Genomic DNA, 27,671 nt, shown 5'->3' on the forward strand with positions numbered 1-27,671 from the left:
CCTTGAGGGTATTACCAGGACTGGTGAATTTGACTGGAGAGGCTAGATGTTTTTCCCTGGAGCATAGGATGTTGAAGAGTGACTTTATGTTGGTTTATAAATTCATGAGGGATGGAGATAACATGGATGATCACAGCTTTTTTCCCCTTGATAGGGGAATCTAAAACTAGAAGGCACAGGTTTAAGGTGAGAGGGGAAGATGTAAAAGGAACATGCTGAAAGTGATGGTATATGAAATGAACTATATTTGTATTATAACTACATACATCAAGAGGATAACTAGGGGAAGGATAGGACCACTCAAGGATAAAGAGGGGGAACACTTACTTGGATGTGGAAACTGTGAGGGAGGTACTTAATGAGTACTTTGCTTCAGTATTTACCAAGGAAAAGGACTTGGAGGACCAAGAGATCAATAATGAGTGTATAAATATGTTAGGGTATTTAGAGGTCAGGGAGGAAGAAGCTGAGTAGGTCCCCAGGGCCTATTGAGGGAGACAAGGTTGCTGGAGTGTTGACCAGACTCTTCGTGTCTTCTCGAGGCACAGGCGAGGTTCTGGAGGACTGGCAAGTAGCTAATACTGTACCTATGTTTGAGAGAGGCCTGGATGTCTGGAATGTCCGGAATGTCCTGCCTGGTATGGTGGCAGAGGCAAAGACATTAGCGGCTTTAAGAGATGTTTAGCTAGGCACATGAATGCAAGAAAGATGGAGGGATATGGACAGAAGGGTTTAGTTTTTGTTTTTTTCCCCCCAATTTGCTTTTGAGGCAGTTTGACACAACATTGTGGGGTGAGGGGCCTGTTATTGTGTTGTATTGTATTATGTAGTCTATTAACAAATGGTACATCAGGTGTAATGAACTGATCAGTATTTATATTTTCTTGGGAGGCTGAAGGATTATTTTCTTTCAAAATCTTTGAATAAAACAATTTATTTCAGTTATTAGTACACATAATTGCTTTTCATATTTCCTAAAATATGGGCTTTACATGTACTATAGCCTATAACCAATAAAATAGGATTGGAAATTTTGCTTGGTATCACATGGTAGGGTGATGTGGAAGATCAGATAACAGGATCTAGGGAAAGCCAGACTTGCTTGATGCTAAGATACGGATGGTACTGGAGGTTTGTTAGACAGGAGGCAGCTGACCAGCGATATGCCAGAGATCATTTGTTGTCAATTGGTCCATTGTTGTTCATTTTATGTTAATGATCTGAATGAGAATGCAGGTGGCATGGTTAGCAAGTTTATGGATGTCACTAAAACTGGTGGTATAGGGGATTAAGCCCTTGCTCACTCAACCTATTCTCATAAGGCATGTTTCTCATTGAGGCAGCAACCTGATAAATCTCCTCGACCCTCCCTGAAGCTTCCATATCTTTTCTATAATGAGGCAACTAGAACTGAGCATAATACTCCAAGTGGAGTCTAACAAGGGTTTTATAGACCTGCAATATTACCTTGTGGTTCTTGAACTCAATCTCCTGACTAATGAAGGCCAAAACACCATCTTAACCACTCTATCAATTTGTGCTACAACTTTGAGAGATCTATGGACATGAACCCAAAGATCCCCCTGTTCCACCACTGTTAAGAATCCTGCCATTAACCCTGTATTATGCCTTCAAGTTTGATGAGAATCATTTCACACTTTTCAGGATCAAATTCCAGCTGAGAATTCTCTGCATCCTTCATTGTAACCTACAATACCAACCTTAATGTTACCTGCAAACTTCCTGACCCACCCTTCCACTTCTTTACCAAGTCATTTATATTTTTATATTTATTTTAAAAATCACAAAAAGCAGAGGACCCAGAACAGAATAACACTTACCAACCTCCAATCATCTGACGCTACGCTTGTGGCCAGTGAGGATGCAAAGATCATTGCCAGAATCTCTTCCCTCTCTTCCCTCACTTCCCATAGTAACCTGGGGAACATCCTGTCCAGCCCTAGGGACTTATCTATCCTAATGTCTTTCAAAAGTTCCAGCACATTCTCCTCAACAGCGACATGTTACAGCAAATCAAACTAATCAGTAAACTCCAAGACCTGGACCTCAATGCCCCTTGGTGCAATTGGATCCTGGGTTTTCTCACTTGTAGACTCGTCAGTTTTGAATTGGCAAAAACATCTCCACAATCTCCATCCGCAAAGGAGCCCTGTAAAGACGAGTACTTAACCCCATATACTCACTTTACACCTATGACTGTCACAGCTCCAACACCAGACAAGTTTGCTATTGACACTACTGTTGTGGGCTGTATCAAAGGTGGTGATGCATCAACATACAGGAGTGAGGTTGAGCAATCACTGAGCACTTCTATATGAAAGGTTGCTATAGAAAAGCAGCAAAGATCTTCACCACCCAGGCTATGCTTTCCTCACTGCTGCCATCATGTAGAAGGTACAGCTACCTCAAGACTCACACCACCAGTTTCAAGATCAGTTACTACCCTTTAACCTGGAACAAAAGGGGATAACTACTCATTTAAGGACTCTTATTCTGTTATTTCATGCTCATTATTATCTGCATTTGCACAGTTGTTTACAGATCCTGTTTACAATTACTCTCCTACAGATCTGCTAAGTATGCACACAGAAAAAGAATCTCAATGTGGTGATATGCAAGTACTCTAATAATAAATTTTACTTTGAACTTTTGTTCAAGGTTGTTTAATGCCATTTGCAGTACACAAATGAAAATATACAGTAATCATGATCACTCCAGATCTGATGCTGCAGACAGAACACAAATACAAAATAGCTTATATACAAGAAATTTATGTAAGTCAACAAGGTGACTGACAGAAAATGATAGAGGCAGGTGGAAGTGCTGATCAGTCTTACTGTTGGGCAACTGTTTGGGTCTGGTGGTCCTGGTGTGGATGCTATGAAGTACTCTCCCTAATGGGAGTGGAATAAACAGTCCCTGAGTAGACTGGATGGGTGGGATCCTTCAAGATATTGCTGGCCTTTTACTGGCATCATCCTGTACCTGTTCTACACTGACCTCTCATTAATCAAGATCCCTCCTGTGAATGCTGAAGGGATCCAGCAAAGACCCTGCCTCCAATTCCATGCAAGTTTCTTTTATCCAAGACCAGTCCTACCCTAGTCATGCTCTTGTTCTTCCTATATATATGTAGAATGGGTTGAAGTTGCCAAAGACTCATGTCCCCTTCTAGCTGCAAGTCCATTCTTAAGTACCTCCTTCCTGACTACTTTGCAACTCAACAGCCCTGTCTAATCCGATTTCTACACTTTCTTCCTTCTGAAGAGATTTTCCTATTTTTTGTCAACCATGGTTCCCACACCCTACCATCCCTTTCTGCTTCGATGGGGCAAACCTATCCAGAATCCCAAAAGTCCACATCAGTTCCAAATTAATGCTCCTAAATTCTGCCTAATAGAATTATAATTTACCCTCCACAAATTATCTGCTCTTATCCATGTCCATGGTAAAGATCTGGGAGTTGTGCTCTTTCCAAAATGCCCACCCACAAGTCCAGTATGGCCTCCCCTCTAGCCAGGTTGTCTACATACTGTGTCAGGAAACCTTCCTGTACACCTAATACCATCCCATCTAAACTTTTTGCACTGAGGTGCCTGTCAATATTAGGTTAGTTGAAAGTCATCCATGGCAACTTTTTTTTTGCACCTTTCAAAAACCTGCCCCTCACTGGCTGTTGCAATGGTGGTGGTGGGGAGGTTTACAGAATACTCGAGTGACTACTCCCTTCCCAACTGACTTAACCCCTCCCCAACACCACAAAGATATTGCTCACCTTTGAGTTCAGGGGTAACCCATCCTTTTTGTACAGGTTATGCCTTCTCCAGAAGGGATTCCAATCATCTACAGACCTAAACCCTGCCCCCCCCCCCCCCACTAATTCTTCAGTCAGTCATTCATCTGCCAAACCATCCTATTCTTACTCACTGGCACCAGCAGCACCCTTGGTCCTGCTTTTCAGCTTCCTACTTAGCTCCCTTGTATTTGTATGCAACCTTGTATTCTGCCTTCAAGTTCAACCTCCCAAAGCATATCACTACACTTTAGATAGATGAATATAACATTAAAAATACAAGTTCATCTGCTCTGATAACTTTAAAACAAAGGCTGTGATTTTCTAATGGGAGAGATTGAGAAGTTAATGTTCAGAAAGACTGTACTTTACACAAATCATTGAAATGCAGATGCAGCAAAAAATTTAAACAGCAAATGTCACATTGGCCCTCTAGACGCTGTATCTGGAACATTATGTGCTTGTCCCAAGTCTTCCCTAAGGAACAATACTTGAAAGAGACTGCTGTGAACTAGACAAAATATGGTACAAGATTGCAAACAACTCCTGCTCTGAAATGCAGTGTCCAAATCAGGAGAGCAAATCCCACAAATTCTGAGACATTGGCTATTGGGTCTAAACAATGCCCTCAAACACAATTGCATCTTTTCTGCAAGTGTCACTCTGCCACTGTTGCAAGAAATAATTAACCCTTCAGCATTGAAGGCTGAAAAAAAAAATGCATCCAACCAAGCTTACTGAATACTGCATGCATTCTTGCAGCTTTTACAGTATTTTATTTAGAGAAGCGGCACAGTAACAGGTTCTTCTGAGCCAATTACACCCATCAATTAGTGTACAAATTCAGATACATCTTTGGAATGTTCAGGGAACCAGACCAACCAGGAGTAGGAAGCACAGGCATCGGAAGAATACAGAACTCCTTACAGACAGCAGAATTGAACTGGAATTGCTGGTGCTGTAATAGAGTGGGCAAAAATGCACCTTTCAAGTTTATGACCAAACTGGATTCACCTATTCCATCAGTGAATGGCTGGAGGGGTGCAACTCCCAATGAAATTTTGTCTATTTGACTGTTTAGTATTGCCTTGAAGGAAATTAAAAATAAATTTTAAAACTTAGCTAACAGATCACAAGCTACTCAATATTCATGGGTACCTGTTGGGGAATATTCCAAAAGGTAAGCAAAGAAAATTTAAACCAATTAAGGCATCAAGTCTGCTGCTGAACACCATTTAAATCAAAACCTCTACAGGGAAATTTTTGGGTTTCCGATTATGTTAGAATAATTTTTGTCTAATACAGGATCAGGTACAAAACCAGATATAGTACCTACTAGAACTGTATCATTGAATACAGGAGGTTCAAATGGAAGGTAGGGAAGATTTGTTCAGGGCACAAGTATAACAAGTCTTGTGGATTTCACTGTTTTTATTTTTTTTAAAGGAGGATTTTTACGTAAGACTAGGAGCTCCCCACCCCTTTTTTAAAAAGTGCCATTGATTTCTGCCATTAAGAGGTCCGTGGACCACAACTTCAGAAACCCCTACTTTTCAAAAAACTGCCAGAATCTTTGCCAAACATTACTTCTAAAATTTGCTTAGTTGCTCTTGCTCCAACAATTAAAGTCAAGAGCTTTGAACTTGCATGCGGTGGCATTTTAGACAACTCAAAAAAAAAAAATTCTGGCCCTTAAATTACATGTAACCATGGAAGGAATGCAGACCACCATGTGCTTAAGATAAAATATGGGTCCAAATCCAAAGTATTTTTCTTGGTTTCTCTTCAAACTTTGCATATATCAAAACTACCATGAAAAAACATTCAGCAAATTTCCATCTTTAAAATTTAGACCTACAGCTGTGCCCAAATTGAAACAGTTCAGCAAAAAGAAATTTGCAACAATATAGATTCAAGATATGGAAAAGCTAAGTGCAAGACCTATTCAACTTTGAACTCCCCCTCCCCATAACAATCAAGGTAGAGCATTAGTTGATGCAGCTCAAATTTTATTGATAAAACATACAAGTAATGCACAGCAGTGTCTTCTTGTGCAAGAGCATAGCATCTAAACTATTATAGAAAGCAAATTCTAGATCTACAGTGACTAAAAGGTATTCAACGCACTGAGCAAGACTGGATACTCATGCACTTGCAATAGTTATGTTGTACGAACTTACAGCATGGAGCATTTTACGATTTATGAACATTAGATCTAAAAACTACAACTTGCTTTAAAGTGTCAATTTGAATACCCAAGTCACTTAATATGCAAATGCAACTAAATGCAACAATAAAGTGATAAACCACATGTATTAAATTTGCTCTTTGCCAGACATTCACTAAACAAAACAAATTGGAGTACCATAACATTTTTCCTCTAGAATTAAGAAACTCTGTCCAAACCTTGGCATATTTTATTTCAGATTTGATCAAATTACCCACATGAATGAATTTGATAGGACAAAGGGAATTAGCGGCAATCACAAGGCCGACAGTAGGTTGTGGTTCAGTTTCCGACTCTGGGTCCAATATGACCTTAACAATAAGAGCTCACACTACCCCGAAATATATGTATATATATTCACGCATACGCTGACATTCAACATTCAAGTGCCAGTGTTTTTGGACTGTCTTTTGGTCAAGATACTTTTTCGGGTTTTCTTTGAACTTTCAAAGAATCACTTTTAGGCTTACAAAAAACAAACACAAAAAATTAAATATTTGTCAAATGAATAAATATTACACAAAACTAGCAGCAAAAATACCTAGATCTGTTGTGTGCAAATAGTTAATTCCCAACTGTTAGACCCCCATGGTCCCAAAATAGTTCTGGTTTGGTATCTAGCCTCTTTCCCACCCCTTCCCATTTTAAGCTGCGTTTGACAATCACTGCAAAAAAAAGACTTGGAGGTTCAAGAAAATGCATGCAAGACAAGACATCGGTATATAAAATATTCTCTGAATGTGCATTAAAATAAATTTGTTAAAGGTATTTAGTTCTCTTATATAAAACCTGATGGGCACAATGTATAAGGGCCTAAATCTACCTGTATAGCACCATTCATCACAAGAGATTAGCTCAATACTGTCAGTGCATCTACTTTCCATTGATGAGAATTTCAGTACAAGAAGGCACAACACACAATGTATTGCACTTGATAAGTTCTTTTGCTACTTTTCAGTTTGTTCTCCACCACCCAAAATTTCCAGTAGTTTTTATACTGGCAGTCTGGCCACTTGGAAAAAATAAGCTTAAGAAAAAATCTACCCTATATTGGCAGTTACAAGTCAACTCACCTGACTGCACTTGTACAGCTCAACATTTAAACAGCTGGGAAAACTAATCTTTGGCCAGATTCAGCGGATTAAACTGACTATTTGTCCATGTAATGGACAATGTGCAAAAGGAAACCCAAGCCACTATGCTATAGTGGATATGTGATCAATTACCAGCGTTGGCACCTTGTGCAGTGATGTGTACACTTCCATTCTCTGTGATCTCCAAGCATCAAACTTCAGACCCTAGTGGAGCAACTTTACAGAATCTACAGTAAACAGTTAAATGCGGCTTTTCTGAACTTTGTAACACAGCTTGAGTATACACAAATGTAATTTTCAGTAAAGAAGCCTGCTGCAGAGATCTTTCTGTTCATTCCCCTTGACCAAAAAACAACACTAGCATGCGTATCAGACCAAAAATCAGCCGAGTCCGTCTGTACAGTCGCTCGGTGCTGTGGTCCATTTAGCCATTCTTAAATTCAAATTTCCTTTAGATATGGCAGGCATTTAAGATTTCTAATAGATGAGAATTTCATCCATATCTAGAAACTTCAAGTTTTCAAAATCCCCTAAAAAAATACATTCCTAGCTATTTCTGCCCACTCCAGGCAAGCCTGAATTAGTTAACTAGCTGCCTTTAATGTTGTCAAGTTACTTAATGTCAAGTTTTCAGAACTTTTGCATTTGCTTAGGTGTATTAATCAGAAACTGCAGTGCATTAAAACTTGACCGTACGCATTGTTGGAATGGCTTGTAAAGCTACCATGTCCCCAACAGGTTTCTATCCAGGATAGAGTGAGCAACATCGTTTTCCCACAGTAGGGATCAGAATGCTGCAAATGCCCCAAGTTGTCTTTACAGGTCACGCATGTCAAGGCCGTAGTGGAGGTCACTGCTTATTTTTCAGCCTTGTAACAATGTTAAGTGCAACTGGGTAAATGACTCCTGGTAAAGCCATTTCACCCTGCTTCTGCCAAGGTTTGTTTTGCCCAAGTCTCTCTCAGATTGTGCTAGAGAATGATTGCGAGAACTCAGGCCCAATGAACCAGTAGGACATTAAAAATAAAAGTTCCTCTATAAAGGCACAGTACATTAACATACAAATGATCCTCAGTTACAGAGATAAACTAACGCAGCACAGTATAACATCTTTATCCAAATTCTAGTGCTGTTTACGGCCACATTTTCTCCATCAGCTAGGGTTCATGTTCTTCTGTTACTGCTGTCTTTTTGCATTTGAGCTTCCTTTAAAAAAATATCCAGAGAATCACAGCTGGTAATGTACTGCGAGTTCTTGAAGCTACACAAGGTATAGTCTGGCTCAGTTACATGTGGTTTCCATTTAGCTTGTTTGGCAAGGTGACATCCACTGGAATATTTCAGTTTCCCCACCAATCCACCTGGGAGTTGTAAGCTCCACCATATCCATCAGCATTGTAATAGTTTCCATAGCCACCTGGAAAACAAATTTGGTCTTTTAGAGAACTTGACTGTAAAGATGGCACTGGAGCACTTCACAGGCAGCTAACATAACTAAACAATTCTACTAAATATTCTTGTTCGGCTTAAGCACTGCAATCCACAGCCTGCAATTTCCTGTTGGGAGGTGTATACGTGACTTGGCATCTGTGGTACAAAGGAGGATTGGTGAAATGGACTCAAATGAAGGTATAGCTCTGACAGCCATTGTTGGAGCAGACTTAGGGCCTGGTCTGAGAGTGAATAATGCTCTCAGATTTACAAGAACTTCGGCCAATTTAAGTGCTGAGCCAGATTTAAAAGATTAAGCAGTAGAGGCAGAGGGCAAGGATGAACCAGGGTTCAGCTCACTATTCCATGAGCCTTTACTCATCTAAATGCTGAACTGACTACGTGGTTGTGGACATTCAGAGTGCAGAGACAATTTTTTTTTAGAAACAGAAAATCGACAGCACAATACAGGGCCTTTGGCCTGTATGGCTGAGCATGTCCTTACCTTAGTAATTACTAGGATTACCCATAGCCCTCTATTTTTCTAAGCTCCATGTACCTATCCAGGAGTCTCTTAAAAGACCGTATCGTATCTGCCTCCACCACCGTTGCCAGTAGCCCATTCCACGCACTCACTCTCTGCGTAAAAACTTACCCCGGACACATCTCCTCTGTACCTACTCCCCAGAACCTTAAACATGCCCTCTTGTGGCAGCCATTTCAGCCCTGGGAAAAGGCCTCTGACTATCCAGACGTTGCAAAATTGTTCAGTCTTTTGCAAATTGGATGTGAGATTATCTTTGTGGTCTGTTTTCCTTGAATTCAATAGTTTGCTCTGAAAATGAATCTCAAGATTGTATATGGTATACATACTTTAATAATAAATGTACTCTGAACTTTAAAGTTCTCTGCAAAAGCTACTAGTATAGAAGGCAACTAGCTAGGCCTTAGCAGAGGTCCATGGAGGGAAATCCACAATTATACCTACAGAATCATACTTGACAAGAACAAAGACTGACCATTAATTAACCATTTACAGGCCTTTCTTCATGAGCAAGGTTTTTCACTGCAATAGTTAAAGTTGGAATTTTGGTGAGTGATTACTTATAATGATGCAAAAAGATTAGTAGCCTAGTTCATGGAAACAAGTGTGTCACACCAAGTGCAAGAAAAATTTAAAAAACAGAAGTAGATTGTCCTTCTCCCTAGAATGAAAAATGTCAAATACTACAGGACAAAGGCTTAAGTGAGGGATGTGTGGAGGAGAGATGACTGGATGTTAAAAACAAATACAATAGCAACATTTAAGAGGCCTTTAAACATATGAACAGGCATGGAGTGGAAAAAATACAGACCACAGACGGTATTGGTTAGATTTGTGCTGTGGTAGGCCAACAGGCCTTTTCCTGTAATGTACTAATCAACATTCCATAGCAATTGGGGAAATGGTTCAAATTAATGCATGCCTGATTAGTAAGTCCTGAATATTAAGTCTGATCACTTGATACACCAAGCTGGTCTTCCGTGCTGATCCAATTAGCAAGGGACAACATTGGCACTACTAGCAATATACGTCTTCCTCAACAATGTGATGGATTTGTAAAGGACATTTCTTCATCCAATTCACAGGCTGCCTGCCAGAAACTCTCGCTTCAATTTGTAATCCAAGATATTTTGAACATAGTTTGTAAAAACAAAAATTTTGTGTGCAGTTTATATTTCATATTTTAAAATTTCTACTGTACTAACATATAGCTTTGGGTTTTACATACTGCAACACTGGTGGCGTGGGTAGTTAAATATGCATACACCCGCCAAAGTTATTAAACTTGAAGTGCTTTTCATGAAAACCATGCATTGCAACTTGCCTCCTCCATATCCTCTTGGCCCTCCATGGCCAGTATTACGGGTGCCACGATTGTTGAAGCTACTGTTGGTTTGTCTGTAATCTCTACCACCAAATCCAGATCCAAACCTGCTGTAATACAGAAGTTAGCATGTTCTATTTAATCATCGCATTCCTGTCTTTAGCAAGTGTGATTATTTGCAGGCAAGTGAACATATAGATGTAGCAAGTTGATGTAGGGCATTGTTGTGTTTAATGACAACAAACATCTATTATAGAACTGAAAATTACATCTATCATTTGTTTGGTAAGGGCAGTTTTGCATTCATTTATCTCAAATAGAAAATCAAAGGGAATCCCTTAATGCCTTAGCAGATAATATTAATGCAAAAAGGATATTTACTCATATGAAATGCCACTTAACAATTCAAGTAGAGCATCTGGTAAAACTTAAACCCCAACCATATAATTAAAGTTCACTTTTAATGTAAAATGGCTTTATGCACTAAGATCAAGCAATCACACATTATGATTAAACAGAACAAAGGGTGAAGGAGATCTGCCATCTTCAGAAACATTAAAATCTTCAGATTAGAGTTGGCTCTAAATTCAGCAAGGCAAATACCTTTTCAAGTCTAGTTAACAAGCAAACCAAACTGAGTACAATGGACCTTACACCTGGCTAAATTATCAATTTATCTATCTATCTATATCTATCTATCTATATCTATCTATCTATATCTATATCTATCTATATCTATCTATCTATATCTATCTATCTATATATCTATATCTATCTATTTATTTATTTATTTATTTTACACTGACCTAACCTACTTGCTGGAATATTCATTGCCAAGCATCTCAAAAATGGAAATGAAGCTGTACCAATTAACTTACATTAAATAACACTGGGGTGGTTGATAGTTTAAGATAGTGTACTTGTCTAGCTTGCTCTACTTGCACTTTTGCCTAATAGTTATCATATCAAGTTTAACATACTAATCAAATAGTCTGACTCCTGAACACCTTGAACTCTGCAATATTTGTCCATATACTTAAATTCATTAAGATTCTGTTCATTCTCTGACCACCGTCAATGAAGTCAGTCTCTTCCTTAATATATATCAACTATGGCTAATATAAACCTTAGAAACTAGGGACAATATTCAAGTTCAGTTATGTTTTTTCACCTCTTGGACCGTCCACGACCAGTACTCTTGTGCTGCTGCTCATATGCCAGATTCTCTAGCCAGGATGGTACTTCTTGCTTGGCTTCCACAAGTAAATCCAGAAGATCTTTAGTAATATTGCTGTTTTTCTCATTAAAGAATGAGGTGGCAAGACCTATAAAAGTATCCAAAATGCATTTTAATGTTCCTGAAACATCTGGTGTATTACTTCACTATGAAGCAAAGCAGCATACAAGTAGCTGTGTTTATCCCGTTTTCCCAGAAAACGTACCCAGATTACCAACACGACCCGTACGTCCAATGCGATGCACGTACTCCTCAATGTCACTGGGCAGATCAAAATTGATAACGTGCTTGACATTAGAAATGTCAAGTCCACGGGCTGCAACCTGCAAATTCAAATCAGTAGATTGTAACAGTGAAAATTTAGAGTTACAGTGCTGACCAAAAACTTGGCAGTAATTGAGGAAATGGTAAAAATGGTATTTAGACAAAGGCATGACAGTCACAGAGGGGGGAGAAAAGTTTTAGCAACTACCGCAGTGGCAACCAGGATGGGACATTTTCCAGAGCGGAACTGATGCAATGCTTCTTCTCTGTCTCTCTGGGAACGATCACCGTGGATACTGGTACAAGCATAACCCTCGCGGTAAAGGAAATCCTCCAGTGAATCTGCACCTTTCTTGGTCTCCACAAAGACCAGTGTTAGAGAGTCTTTTCCTATAAAGGGGGAAAATGGTTGGACATTATAATGCAAGTTATTTCAACCCTAGGATAACAAGACAAAAATCCCAAAATAATTTAAGGTGTTTAGGACAGAACTCAGCATGTCAAATATTAGAAAAATGTTTACGCAGGTGAAGAAAAATTACCATGCAAATTGATGTGACAGAGCCATTCTAGAGTTTCTACAAGGAAAACAAAATTCACCAGCGGTTTTAAGAAAAAAATGCCTAATTGATACAGAACTCTAACGAATATTTGCAAAAGCCACCATTTTAATAGCACATGAAATGGGGCAACATCAAGGGCAGCTTCAAAAATATTGTTTAAGTATTAGTGTGTGGAAGTTTTAGCCAGGCTTAAATTTGAATTAATGGGTCTGCAACATCAAATTTGCTTAACCTCAGCATTAGTACATTTACCTGTAGCATTCAAAAGGTCCAGCAGAAATGAACGCTTGTCTTGCTCCTCAACCCACACTACTTTTTGAGTAATGTTTTCAGAAGTGGAGCCCACACGGCCAACTGCCAGAAATATATATTCATCCAGAAAGTCACGAGCAAGTATCTGAGGGTGAAGTCAAGAGGGCAAGGTTAAGTACTCAATCATGGGTGTAATTCATTAGTACTAACTGCTATTTTACTTTGTACATTATATTTTTAATTGAAGTTCTATAATGAACACAACACCTGCAGCTAAATACTTGTGATGGAAGTGGCAAACTAAATTGGAACTTGGGAGAATAAGTAGTTCTGTATTTTTATGAAGCAGCACCCTTGCAGATACATAACTTATATAATCCTGCCATTCAGCAAGTTATTCCTGTGCCATCCTTTCTAGAAAACCACAGGCAGCCCATCTGTTTGGGTGGCTTGCATCAGACTACATGATGCAACATAAAGTTACACATTTTGGCTAGGGCAAGCATTAAACAAAATAAACTCAAATTAGAAAGTCTAAAAAGGTGCCAGCATAAAGTGTGTTGAGAAGAATAAACATTATTTAAGCTCTTAGGCAAGCTTTCCAAATGGAATAAAGTTAACATCCTTGGAGTACAATCTTGAGCTTAAAGCTATTTGAAAAACTTAATGAAATCTCAGTATCACTGTTTTAATTTACCGTAGATTCCGGACTACAGAGCGCACCTGATTATTAGCCGCAGGCTCTAATTTTAGAAATAAAATCAATTTTTTAATTGTAAAGGCCGCACCGGATTTTAGGCCGCACCGCTACTTTTAAATATACATACGTATCGGTAACACAAATTACGTTGCATATACTTTTTTACTGAACAGCACGAACAACATTCCAATATCTCCTAGCGACTGGTAAAAATATATATATTGCAGCCTACCAGGAAAAGTTATTGATCGACTTTAACTTAAAAGCAGCGTTTTCGATCGGGTCTAATCGGGTCTGACGCTTGCGCAATGCGATCGGGTCTAATCGGGTCTGACGCTTGCGCATTGCGATCGGGTCTAATCGGATCTGACGCTTGCGCAATGCGATCGGGTCTAATCGGGTCTGACACGCTTGCGCAATGCGATCGGGTCTAATCGGGTCTGACACGCTTGCGCAATGCGATCGGGTCTAATCGGGTCTGACGCTTGCGCAATGCGATCGGGTCTAATCGGGTCTGACACGCTTGCGCAATGCGATCGGGTCTAATCGGGTCTGATGCGCTTGCGCAATGCGCTCGGGTCTAATCGGGTCTGACGCTTGCGCATTGCGATCGGGTCTAATCGGGTCTGACGCTTGCGCAATGCGCTCGGGTCTAATCGGGTCTGACGCTTGGGCATTGCGATCGGGTCTAATCGGGTCTGACGCGCTCGGGTCTTGCTTCGAGTATTTTCCATGTTGATGAGGGTGAGTACAAATGACTGATTTACAATAATTTAATTGTGAAAGTGCGCTTGATTTATCGTACAATTTCATTGGACCTCTGTGAACTACTCATCAATTTTATTGGTCTACTGTTACGAGGCAAAATGTTTACGAGGCGGCATGAAAAAAAAACCATGTATTAGCCGCTCTGGATTATAGGCCGCAGAGTTCAAAGCTGTTCAAAATGTGGGAAAAAAGTAGCGGCTTATAATCCGGAATCTACGGTACTTCAGATGCAAAGTAGGCTACAAATTTGCTCATTATCAGAATAATTGTGATCAGGAACAAAACTAATAGTTGAACTAGTCCATGCAACACACAAAATTCAGTCTTCTCACTATTTTTGGTAATTTTTGTAAGTTTGATTTGTGACACACCTAATAAATATCCTTGCGCTAAAGTGACTCTAGCCATTTTTCCTTTGGTTGTAACTCACTTATCTAATACAATATTCATTTAAATCTGTTAGCACAAATAATCAAAGATGGCAAAGTAAAAATATAACTATCCTCTCCTCAGCTCTTCAGAAGAGAGTTTTGGTATCATTCTGCTGGAACACATATTTTGGAATTCAGTCAGACTGAGTGGCATCCCTTGCTCACAAACCTGCTGCAAGAAGTTTCCCTTTTATTACTGCATTGGATTCGAATGGCACAATGTCTCTGGGATCCTGACCACCACCTGTCCTCAAACATCTCAGCTTTAAGTACAGCCAAGTCAAGTGACCATAAGCTCAGTTTCCTCTACGGTGTGTGCACACACCTTTTGCTACTAGGGCACAAAGGAATTTAAACTGCACACAAAAGGTTGTCACTCTCTATCACATTGACATGTTAAGTATGTATATTTCATGATTTCCTTTTACAGTTTCTGATGCAGACAGTGTTGACAATGTGGAGTTTGCAATGATTTGTCTGCAGTTTTTAGAACCGACTTGAACTGTTTTTATTGAAGAAATTAATTCACAATATCAAATTCCAAAGAAGCAAAGAGCGTGAAGAAGAAAACTGCTACACCAAAAGTTCATGAGATAAGGAATGTGCAGATATGAGAAATATTTATGCACAATACAGAAACCTGTGTTACTTGTATTGTCCCATTGCAAAAGTTGCTGGGAAATTTGCAAATGGGAAGTGGAGTGAACCATAGAACATTACAGCACAGAAACAGGCCCTTCTTGGCTGTGCCGAACCATTTTTCTGCCTAGTCCTACTGACCTGCACCTGGACCATATCCCTCCATACCCCTCTCATCCATGTACCTGTCCAAGTTTTTCTTAAATGTTAAAAGTGAGCACGCATTGGCAGCTCATTCCACACTCCCACCACTCTGTGTGAAGAAGCGGGGGCCCCAAATGTTCCCTTTAAACCTTTCCCTCTTCCCCTAACCCATGTCCTCTGGGTTTTTTTCTTCCCTAGCCTGCTTGCATTCACTGTCTATACCCATCATAATGTTATATACCTTTATCAATTCTCTCCTCACTCTTCTACACACCAGGGAATAAAGTCCTAATCTATTCAACCTTTTTCTGTAACTCAGTTTCTCAAGTCCCGGCAACATCCTTGTAAACCTTCTCTGCAATCTTTCAACCTTATTAATATTCTTCCTGTAATTAAGTGACCAAAACTGCACACATTACTCCAAATTCGGCCTCACCAATGTCTTATACAACCTCACCATAACATTCCAACTCTTATACTCAATACTTTGATTTATAAAGGCCAATGTCCCAAAAGCTCTCTTTACGACCCTATCTACCTGTGACGCCACTTTTAGGGAATTATGTATCTGGAATTCCCAGATCCCTCTGTTCTACTGCACTCCTCAGTGTCCTACCATTTACCTTGCATGTTCTACCTTGGGTTGTCCTTCCAAAGTGCAATACCTCACACTTGTCTGCATTAAACTCCATCTGCCATTTTTGCAGCAGGTCCAAATCCCTCTGCAAGCTTTGGAAACCTTCCTCACTGTCCACTACACCAACTCCAATCTTTGTATCATTAGCAAGTTTGCTGATCCAATTTACCACATTATCATCCAGATCATTGATACAGATGACAAATAACAATGGACGCAGCACTGATCCCTGTGGCACACCACTAGTCACAGGCCTCCACTCAGAGAAGCAATCCTCACTACCACTCTCTGGCTTCTCCCACTGAGCTAATGTCTAATCCAATTTACTACCTCACCATGTATACCTAGTGACTGAATCTTCTTAGCTAACCTCCCACGTGGGACCTTGTCAAAGACCTTACTGAAGTCCATGTAGACAACATCCATTGCCTTCCCTTCATCCACTTTCCTAGTAACCTCCTTGAAAAACTAATAGATTGGTTAAGCATGACCTACCACTCACAAAGCCAACTTGACTCTCTCTAATAAGTCCCTGTCTGTCCAAATACTTGTAGATCCTATCTCTTAGTACTCCTTCCAATAATTTACTTACTACTGACATCAAACTTACCGGCCTATAATTTCCCAGATTACATTTAGAGCCTTTTTTAAACATCGGAACAACATGAGCTATCCTCCAATCCTCTGGCACCTCACCTGTAGATACCGACATTTTAAATATATCTGCCAGGGCCCCTGCAATTTCAACATTAGTCTCCTTCAAGGTCTGAGGGAATACCCTGTCAGGTCCTGGGGATTTATCTACTCTGATTTGCCTCAAGACGGCAAGCACTTATTTCAAACTGGACTTTTTAAAAGCATCATTTTGCATCTGCATGGTGTGCAAAAGCTCTGGTGAGAAAATCGTTCATTGCCTGCTTATGCATGTTTTATGAGAGTGCAGATGAACAAGAGTGGCAACTATCAAACCCAGAGATCAAGGCTCTTATTGACAGTGTTTTGCTGGCTGTTAAAATGAATACTTCGTAATACAAAAGCAGAGGACATACTAGGCACAAAAACTGCACAGCACAAGAGTTGGTCATTACAAATTACATTGCTCACCATCCCTTTTCTGATTGGGGTGAGGTGGGGGGCAGAGAGAGAAGATGCAAGCCAAATACAAATTTTATTCACCAAAATTATCAGTTAACATATTGCCAAACCTGTATCTCCTTTGGAAACGTTGCACTGAACATCAGAGTTTGTCGCATATCTTTTGGTGGCATTGCATCTTGCTCAACAATGCGACGAATTTGTGGTTCAAATCCCATATCAAGCATTCTATCAGCCTCATCCAGCACCAAGTACCTAATAAAAGACATTAAACTTATGGATAAAAGTATAAAACAAATTTCATATTTTCCAATATGTTGGGCACAGATGTGTGTGGAAATCAATAACTTTACACAGCCCAACTACCATTTATCTTCAGTAACCAAGTTGCATTAGTGACTGAAATATATTTGCATTGCCAAAAGGCAATCTCCAAATAATATTGCTTTTATTGTTATATTTCATATATACATACTAAAATCCAAAACAGCCAAAAGCTAAGCAAAATCCCGGGTTGTGCTACTTGAGAATCAAGACCATTCACTACTGATCAACCTGTATCTGGTAATTTACAAATGGCATGGCAGCACCATTTCACATTTATTTTAATTCAGGATCAAAAGAAATGCTCTCCAATTAAAAATAAGGCTTTAATGTATTCATGATTTTTTTTTAATGCTATTTTCATTTAGGAACTTCACCCTTCCCAATTAAGTCCACATAAAATAACGAACAACTGAAGCACCTTCCACTTTGAAATATTCATTTTTTCTGCACACATCATTAATCTTATTTTCAGTTTGCATGGTAGCTTCACAAGCATTTAAATTACCACACAGCACTACCAGTTTTCCTTAGTTCAGAATTTACCTTCAACCCATTACCTTTAACAAATGTACGTCTTTACAAATTGACAATTTGCTCAGCACTGATTATTGCCTTAGCTGATTGACTAGCATCACACCACCCATTTCCACCCTTCACTGTTCTAACCAGTTATGTCAAGGCGATTTCCTTTCTCAGCACCTCAGTACGCTTTTTAGACTAGATGACCAAGTTGCTAGTTTGTTCTAGCCCATCTATCTGCTCAAAAATACCCAAAGCTAACACCTTGAAACTACAAGTAGAGTCGGTGGTAAAGAATCCCCTTAGAAGCTATGATACTGCTTATTTTAATCCAGATTAATTTCAGATGTTGCTTAAATTCAGAAGTTATTATGTACAAGATTACTTGAACGTACAGTATATCAGGGCATGATGGGAAGTGGAAAGCTTAAAGACGTATTTAACTGGTAGGTCAATAACATTTAAGAGTTTAACAGCACTCACACCCACAAGGGCTGGGTAGCATAGAAGTGAAACATTTGTCTTATTTATCAAGCATAGAACCGGTGCTGGAGCTAGTAGACTTATTACTTCACAACTCCAGCAACCCAGTTTCAATCACACTCCAGTGCAGTGTTGAGCTTGCATATTCTCAAATACGGCTGCACAGAATTTATCATGGTAAATCAAATTCAGTTCTGTTTCCAATGGTGTACTTTTAAGGAGTCTCACATACTTGCAAAAGTCCAGTCCAACTTTCCCTCTCTCAATCATATCAACTAAACGACCAGGAGTGGCTACAAGAAGATGACATCCACGCTCCAAATCTCGGATCTGTTGCCCAATGTCAGCACCTCCATATACTACAGACGGGCGAACTTTAGAACGATAGGCAAACTGCAAATAAAAATCAAAGTTAGCTTGAATGAACTTCTATTGTGGTAGAGCCAAAGCAAAAATTTTAAAACTTTACCTTTCTGGATTCATCATAAATCTGCACTGCAAGTTCTCTGGTGGGTGCCAAAACCAAAGCAATTGGGTATTGCTTACGTCGACCATATTTTGATGAATCCTGTGGAATGGATAGATATACTGATGTTACAAAATGAAAAAGGAAATATAGCTGAAAAGGGAACAAGATTTAAGTTCTTTACCTGTGCTTTTGCAGACTTTAAAGCTTCACTAGGACCTTCTGCATAAATTTGACTGAGAATGGGAAGCAAAAATGCTGCTGTTTTTCCAGAGCCTACAAGGATGTGTAGAAGAAAACAAAAGTCGCATTAATAGCCAAGTCAGTCTACTAAATTAACTTTCCAGAGATTAATTATTCCAGAATAAATGCATGGAATTTGGTTTATGATTTGAACAGGAGAATTAAGAGCAGTTAAAGATAACAGATTTACTCTAGTTTGTGGCACACAAGACAAATCCATACTTGAGTTTGATTCATGTTTACAAACTGCAACACAACCAACCAATTTACATGAGCTCAAAAAATTCACTTAGGCAAAAATGAAAATCCATCCAGTTGAGCAATGGGGCATTTGAACTAGTGTGAACAAAAATACCCAGAGCATTGCCATGGCATCAAAAGTTAACATGTTCAAACAATGCTCAGGAGTTAGGAATTAGGATAAAGTAGATGCAAAGACACACAAAACAAAAGCAGCTCTACAATAGTGGTCACCAACCTTTTAAAGCCCAAGATCCCCTAACCTAGGCCTCAGTAAAAGGTCAGATCAACCCCAGATCAATTAGTTACATGCATGCGCACAGGGGCAGAAAAGACCGGAAGTAAAACCTTGCAATCTGCAGAAATAATGTATAAACACCAGGGGTACCCACCTTCTTTTGCACCGCAGACCGGTTTAATATTGACAATATTCTTGCGGATCATCCGACAACCGGGGGGGGGGTTAAACACGACGGGAATACAGCGATACTCGAAGCAGGTTGCTTATGTCCAGTCTATTCCGCAATTTAGTTTACGTGGCTCTCAGCACTTAGCTTCTTCCCGCACTGTTCACATTTTTTCCCCCTGAAAAATCTCAAGTGGCTTGTCTTTCAGTGCAGGGTGCTTGGACTCAAGGTACCAAAGCAGTTTTGAGTGCTTCATTGCCTCATTAGACAGCCTCCCGCCTCCCGCCAGATGCCTTGGCCAGGTGCGGCTGGGGTGAGCAGACAAGGTCAGGGCTGGAGGTCCCCATGCCAGGGCCGCTTCGGTCATAGTCCGGAGAGAGTGACAGTGAGGAGTGCGATAGGGCACGCACCCACAACCCCTCCCCCCCCCACCGTAGGATGTATCGGCTGATAAAAGTTTGTTTTAGTAGATCGCAGTGCGGTAGCTGCTCTGATACTTATGGAATGCTGAGCCCGAATAAGATCGTCTGCAAATATTTTAGCACCAGGTTCCCCACGAACATTCGGTGTGTTAAACAGGTTTAGAGGTAGCACCCATCTGTCCGCACTCTAGGCCAGTAGCAATGGCACTTCTCGCCGGCCACCCAAGGCTAACCAGTGATCCCTGGCGCAAGGGTCTCACTGCGTTTAGGCAACTGATGACCTCCCGTGTATTCAAGTTCAACAGTGGCCGTGACAGGGAATGAGGTGCAGCTGACTCATATTGTTTCCTCGCGGCCCGGTGGTTGGGGACCACTGAAGTACACTGTGTAGTGCAGGGGAGCTACAAGCATGCGCACTGGGCAGAAAGAACGAAACTAAAACCCCGCAACCCGGAAACAATCTCTCAACAGTATTTATTTATTTATTTATTTATTTCTGGGATCTACTGGGAAAGTCTCAAAGATCGACTAGTCGATCATGATCAATGGGTTGGCAACCACTACTCTACAAGGAAGAACTGGGTAAAACCAGAGGATTTTTTCACCTACCTTTGTGAACAGTGTAGATTTAATATGGACCAGAGGCTTAGTTATGATTTCATCGTGCTTTAGTTTTTTTTTGGGGGGGGGGGGGTCAGAGATACCTCTGCAAACAATGGACCATAGCATTTAAACACATTCCCCTCCACTAAGCTGCTAAGACATTCACCAATGATCAAAATTTGACAAACCTGTCTGGGCACATGCCATCAAGTCTCTCTTTGATATGATGATGGGAATGGCATGTTTCTGCACAGGAGTTGGACGATCATAGCGACTTAGTTCAATGTTGGCCATTATTATTTCTCCCATGTTCACATCCTGAAACTGGGTGGGGGAGGGGAAGAAAACACAACTTTAAGCACCAAATTAGATTCTCCACTCACCTACGTTGCCAAGTGTTGAAAAAAAACTTCAGTATGCTGGTGCAATCACACTTCACACGAACAGTCAACATGCAGAGTCAAGGCCTTCACATCTGCATTGCCTTCAGCTTGTTACATTGAATTAAAAACAGGAACAATATTCAATTCAGATTGGCAACAAAAAGAGCTCAATAGGTTTAATTGTGATAAGACTACTTACAGTTTCTATATGAGGTGGTGAGTTAGCACCAGTTGCCTCAACAGGAATGTCGTCATATTTCTCAAAGTTAATTCCTGTGTTGCTTGCCGAAAACAATTCCCTAAAAGATAAAAAAAACTCTGCAGAAAGAATTTTAAAGTTTCCCTGAACCGGGAACTAAGGTACTTTTAACCAAGACCACACTGAATCTCAATGAATTGAATCCTTTTCTAGGAGCAGCACCAAAACAAAACAAATATTTACTGTGCAAGATAACATTTGGTTTGATAACATGATGGCTCTGCTTAAATTTCGACTAATGTGCCCTGCTTAGCTCTCTATATAACACTACTTCAACTATACCCACAATCAATATTAAAAATATTAAACTCACCTCACCATGATTAAAAAAGTAAATCTATTTTTCCTGAATATTCAGACTGCATGACAAACTCCCACGTGGATGGGAGGGGTATGGTGTGGAGGGGGTCTGGGTGTAGGTCAATGGGGCGAGGCAGAGTTTGTGCACCTGCACCATATCTGGAAATGCTCAACTGAATGCCATCAACAAAAGTATACTGAAATAGAAGCGCTGGAGGCACATATGGCAAAAGGGTATCTGCAGAGATGCTTGCTCTGTCCAATATACCATCAAGTAGAGTTTTCAGTAAAGAATTTGCCCAGAAACTGAAACTTTGAATGTAAACTTTGTATCAGTAGGTCAGTTCAAAGTTGTCTTAATTACACCATTCACAGATGGTTTTTTGTCAAGTTCCACTTCCCAAGTCCCAAGAAATGAAAGCAGATTTGCAAATCTAGTGCTAGAAAATTGCCATCTACTAATTCAACACCTACTGTTCCATGCGCTCATTTGGTGGTAGCTGCTTTGACCAGTCATCCTCATCTCGTTTGTCTTCAACCCAACGGCTATTTCCCCCTTCACGGGAGCCATAGCCACGATCCATTCTGCCATATCGGTCATTACGGCTTCCAAAGTGGTCATAAGCACTGTCGTTTCCCCTGCCACGGTCATCATATCTATTGAATTAGAAAACAAATTCAAAGAGAATCATTATACAGTCTTGCCCTTTATGGATTAATGCGAAATAGATACTCCCAGACATGTACCCCAGTATTCAGTTTAAAGTGACTTGAGAGTCCTTGCGTAGGATTTCCTAAGGGTTAACCTGCAGGTTGAGTCTGTGACAAAGTAGACAAATGCCATGTCAGCATTCATTTCGAGAGGACTAGAGTACCAAAAAGCAAGGATCTAATGCCAAGGCTTTACAAGGCATTGGTCAGACTGCACTTGGAGTATTGTTGAGCCAGTTTTGGGCCCCTTATCTAAGAAAATGTGCTGGCACTATGGAGAGCGTCCAGTGGAGGTTCATCAGTAACATTCCAGGAACAAAAGGAATGAGGAGCATTTGATGGCTCTGGGACTGCACTCAGTAGAATTTAGAAGAATTAGGTTGGGTGGTGTTGGGGGGGGGGGGGGGGGGGAGAAGAGAGAGAGAGAATCTCATTGACACCTATCGAAGACAAGAGTGGATGTGGTGAGAATGGTTTTCTACAGTGGGGAGTCTAGGACCATTGAGCACTGCCTCAAAATAGGACATCACTTTAGTACAGACAAGGAGAAATTTCTTTAGCCAGAGGGTGGTGAATCTGTGAAAATTTTTAAAATGCAAGTTGACAGGTTCTTGATTAGTCAGAGCATCAAAAGGTTATGGGGAGAAAGCAGAATAAGCGATTGATTGGAATAATAAATTACTGTGGTTGAACAGACTTGATGGGCCAAATGATTTGATTTTGCTCCCATGTCTTAATAAAAATCAGTTATGTCATAAGTAAAGCAAACAACACAATTGATTTCACTGGGCTATTTAGTATCAGATTCAACTCACCTTCCTCTTCCACGATCGTTGAAGAAACTTGATTTTCCCCTGTCAGCACGTGATCCAAAACTGCTGTATGGATCTCTGACATCCTTGTTGTTCCATCCTCCGTCATTTTTATCATAGCCAAAACCTGTCATTGTTTAAGATATATTATTTCCCTGAAAATTCAAGATCTAAAGCATGCAAAAGCTGAAGGATGGTTATGTTTAAGTGGTGCTTCAGAAATGACAATTTTGGCAGACTATAAAGCACAAAGCCTCTATCTGCAGACTGACCACTACTATTAAAATAGCCAATCAAAGATTTGAACGAATAGCTCCAAATGCCCTCAGACAGCAAAAAAATTAAGTCTAAGAAGTCTGGTGCAACCCAAATTTTAATACAATTTGAAAACATTCACCTGTTTTACTGAAAACCCCAATTCATTTTCAAATTCCAACAGAATTTAAATGTTAGAACTATGCAAAGTACAAGGTCTTTGTAGTCTAGCCATGAAATTACAAACATTACAAATCTCTGTATGCATTACACTTCTGAAATTCCTACCATCTTTAGAGGAATAGCATGAGGGCAGAACTTAATTGTCTGATGAATGGTCTCATGCATATGCTTGTCAAGATTTAAGAGAAAGCCAAGATTCTCTAATGGAGGAATTCCCTAGACAGTGTAATAAGTTTACATTTACTAAAGAATAAAAATCCGATATTAATTTAATTTCAGCTTAGACCACTGAACAGAAGAAATGGTAATGCATATTCTTCCGCCTGAACATTCGACTTGAGCAGAACTTGCTGCTAGAGCCAGAACCTTACAGGTCTTTCCATTTTCAGAATAGTTTGGTGGTCTTCAATCTAAAAATTTAAATAGAAGCTGTCCGCAAAATTAAAACCACCACTGCAGCCAATTTTCAGTTAAATTTAGAATTGTGTTCTAGTTTGGCACCACAAGTCTTGAAATTGTTTGTGCCCTTCCCACCCACCTCCCACACTTCATTAAACAATGAGCATTTTCAGTACCATTGCATTCACATTAAAATCAAGACAATAAATTAAACTGTCCTACGAATATTAATTACTTAATATTGTATGGTAATTGACCATTTTTAGATGTGAACTACTAAACTATGCAGAACTGCCAAAAAAAAACCCCAAAATAATCTTAGATTTCCCAAGCTACAGCCATCTCCTGGTCTGTAAATTTTTTCATTCTCATTTTCATTCGCATCTCCATACAAAGCAATTGAGTAAAAGCAGTAATTTTTTTGAATTAACTGCAGGTTTAACAGTATCTTTTGTTTGAACAGGGTGGGGAGGGTAAAAGAGAAGTTATCTACATTTCAGATCAAAACTATGGAATGAAAATACAAGTAACTGTATGCATACATTAGGATTTGGAACAAAGAACTGGAGGAACTGAATGGGTCAAGCAGCATCTTTGAAAGCAAAGGGATAGCTAACATCCTGAACAGAGACCCGGTATAAAGATGTAACCTGAAACACTTGGCTCCACAGATGCTTGACCCACTGAAAATAGCCAGAATAAAGATATGGGAAATAAGACAGGTCACAAACTGAAAGAATTTAGCAAATGCAGTGGAGAGATACATGAATCTTTGCCTCAAATGGAAGAGCACACTGGATGGTGGTGAACGAGAAGGTGAAAGATATGCAGAGTGTGGTCCCTGCAGAAAGGGGTGGAGGACAAAGTTAGTGGTAGCATCTTCATACAACTTGTGGTAATAATGAATGAAATTTGTACTTTCAGCACTGATCAAGGCAGACAACTAAAAACCTTAAAAGGAGTCTTTACTTCCATGAAAATGGAATGTTACCCAAATAGCATTTAGCTTCTTTCAACACTGTAGCACCAAGGGCAAGTTTTCCCCATTCCCAATTTGGAAGCATATGGCTACCCAGTGAAGAGAGCCCATAATGAATTATTTTATGATAGACAGCAAACGCTTCAGAGAACACTTAACATAGCTCAGGCTAGTTCCATCCCACTACCAATCAAGTCACTTTAAATATTCCTAATTTCCAAGTTCCTAAATACAAGCTCAAATTGCTGAAGGATCTGATGAAGGGCCTCAGCCCAAAACATTGACTGTTTACTCTTTTTCATGCTGCCTGGCTTACTGAGTTACGCATTTTGCGTGTGTTGCTTTGAATTTCCAGCATCTGCAGAGTTTCTCATGTTTTCTCAAATTGATTAAGTATATATTACCCAGCCCCACTGATACTTCAGCCACTGCCAAACCTGCTCATGGCCAACTACAAATCACCAAACTATCCTAAACTCAGCTAGATTACTGGCATTACCTTTATTTATTCCAACAAGCCCCAATCTATGCAGCTTTGTAAGTAAAATATATCATACAAATTACATGAGTCAATTCATTAGAGCGGTTCAGCTGTCAGGATAGACCATATCAAATGTTTATGCATGTAAATTGGCATTGTTTTAAAGAAATCCATCCAAGGTACTAAATTTTAGAGCTATGGGTATTGAATTTCTATGCTATCAGTTACCTTACCATTCAATGCCCATTTAGATTGATATCAATTATAAATTGTTAAATTATAGATCATAATCAAGTGCATCAACTGATAAAATTTCATGGAGTCAGTATCATTGATAGCCACATTCAAAAATCTAGTTTGCTTTGGCCAATAGGTCTTTTTGGTCAAAAAAAGCACATACCCAGTTAGGTTAATAAATTTTAGAAACCCAATAATCATCACCTCCAACTTCAAAGTACAGGTTTTGCAGAGATTATTTGGGGCATATTTAAATTGCATCATTTTACAAAAGCTGCAAAACATTTACACTAACTATGACATTTCCAAGTTCAAAGTATTCAAGTGTATGCTTTGGTCAGGAGCACTGCAACATGTTCTTCCTGATACAAATTGAACTCCCAAATTATTCTAATAAAAATGGGAGATTTCAGATCGACGTTAAAAATATACAAATGTCACATTATAAGCACTGTGGGTTATCTTAGAGCAGTGTGTTAAACAGCTCTCACAATTCCATCCTTGACATGGTATACAAATTCGATCTATAAAGCAAAAACAATGGGCCGTATAATTGCATAAATAATGACTAATCATTGGCAAGGAAAATGTAGCCCAAGTTCTCCGAAATGAGTGCTCCATTAATCCAAATATGGAATCCAACAACTGATTTACAATTGCTTGCAATGCATTTTATCCTTTTTGCAATCTGTTGAGGACATTGAACTAGCTTGCATCTAACAAGCTGTCACCCTCCTGGAAAAAAAATAACCAGCCTTGAAAGAATGATTAGTACAGAGCAATCAGGAATACACTAGAACATCTTTAAGGATTCATCTTTGTTAGGACATGCAATTCATATGCTCCTGGTGAATGCCTCAATTAGAGGCTTGTGGAACAAACTGTAGAGTTAGAATGATTGCCTGCCAAGATTAAGGATGGCACAGTCAGGACCAATTTAAGTAGTTTTACTCAAACTAGTTTCCTTCAATTGTCCCACTTATACCTGCCTTCAGTTACCCTGTCCCCAACACTGGGATTACCCCATTTTTTGTATTAAACTTTCCTTCAAGCAATTTTAGTTAACTGATTAATCGAGCTAAATTAGAACAAACTACAATTAAAGCCCTGAAATAGCTTGGCAAATTTTTATTTTTAATATAATTGTTAGTATCTACTACCCATTAAGCACCCCATTTCTCCATCTATAATAAGCTTCTATAGTAGATCTGATTCAACAATCAGCATTATATTCCAATAAGGCTAGTATTGCACACCTGATCCAGCACTTTGCTGGGCACCAGGATTAATTGTTCGATTTCGATAACCTCCTCGGCCACTTGTGTCATTTCGACTGGATCCTCTACTGTTGAACCCACTGCGGTCACGGTCATAACCATTTACCCGACTGTCTCTTCCATCATGGTACCCATTCATTGAGTCATTTCCTCCACGTCCAGAATCCCAGCTTGGTGAATCTTACAGTTCGCATGAGGGGAGAGAAAGTTAGCTTTCAACAATACCAAAATGATCAATGAGATTGCATTGTACCTGCAAAATGTTTGATCAGTGTAACCAACAGCACCCAGTTCCAGAATTCATTTACCTCCCCCACTGAGCACTATACATCCATAAATGAAGCAGCTGCTCAGTGGGGGTGGAAATTAGCCATTACATTCCAAGAATCAAACACCCAAGCAACTTGCTCCTTAATTTTCTTTCTCACATGTTCAGATTGAGAATTTTCTACTAGTTAGTCTCAGCTACAACAGTAAACATTCAACTGCTGAAAACCTGTTAGGATTTTCCCAGTATCACA

At 39.6% G+C, this 27,671-nt stretch overlaps 1 protein-coding gene across 4 annotated transcripts in view; it reads right to left on the reverse strand.

Moving 5' to 3' along the window:
* Positions 1 to 5,806: 5,806 nt before the first annotated feature.
* Positions 5,807 to 27,671, reverse strand: part of ddx3xa (DEAD-box helicase 3 X-linked a) — a 55,563-nt gene continuing 33,698 nt past the window's right edge. For 2 of the 4 annotated variants that reach the window (XM_073045513.1, XM_073045515.1), the window contains 15 exons: positions 27,130 to 27,330; positions 23,343 to 23,466; positions 22,291 to 22,473; positions 21,457 to 21,556; positions 21,063 to 21,198; positions 19,144 to 19,235; positions 18,963 to 19,061; positions 18,726 to 18,886; positions 17,275 to 17,419; positions 12,751 to 12,895; positions 12,144 to 12,325; positions 11,877 to 11,994; positions 11,606 to 11,759; positions 10,435 to 10,544; positions 5,807 to 8,552 (listed from right to left, as the gene is read on the reverse strand). In XM_073045513.1, the coding sequence (XP_072901614.1) occupies positions 8,476 to 8,552; positions 10,435 to 10,544; positions 11,606 to 11,759; positions 11,877 to 11,994; positions 12,144 to 12,325; positions 12,751 to 12,895; positions 17,275 to 17,419; positions 18,726 to 18,886; positions 18,963 to 19,061; positions 19,144 to 19,235; positions 21,063 to 21,198; positions 21,457 to 21,556; positions 22,291 to 22,473; positions 23,343 to 23,466; positions 27,130 to 27,330 (2,027 nt within the window). In that variant the 3' untranslated portion in view covers positions 5,807 to 8,475. The remainder of the gene's footprint in view (positions 8,553 to 10,434; positions 10,545 to 11,605; positions 11,760 to 11,876; positions 11,995 to 12,143; positions 12,326 to 12,750; positions 12,896 to 17,274; positions 17,420 to 18,725; positions 18,887 to 18,962; positions 19,062 to 19,143; positions 19,236 to 21,062; positions 21,199 to 21,456; positions 21,557 to 22,290; positions 22,474 to 23,342; positions 23,467 to 27,129; positions 27,331 to 27,671) is intronic. The other 2 variants (XM_073045514.1, XM_073045516.1) reach the window with 2 other exon arrangements.

Source organism: Hemitrygon akajei, chromosome 5 (genome assembly GCF_048418815.1).
Source record: "Hemitrygon akajei chromosome 5, sHemAka1.3, whole genome shotgun sequence".
NCBI classification, from domain to species: Eukaryota; Metazoa; Chordata; class Chondrichthyes; order Myliobatiformes; family Dasyatidae; genus Hemitrygon; species Hemitrygon akajei.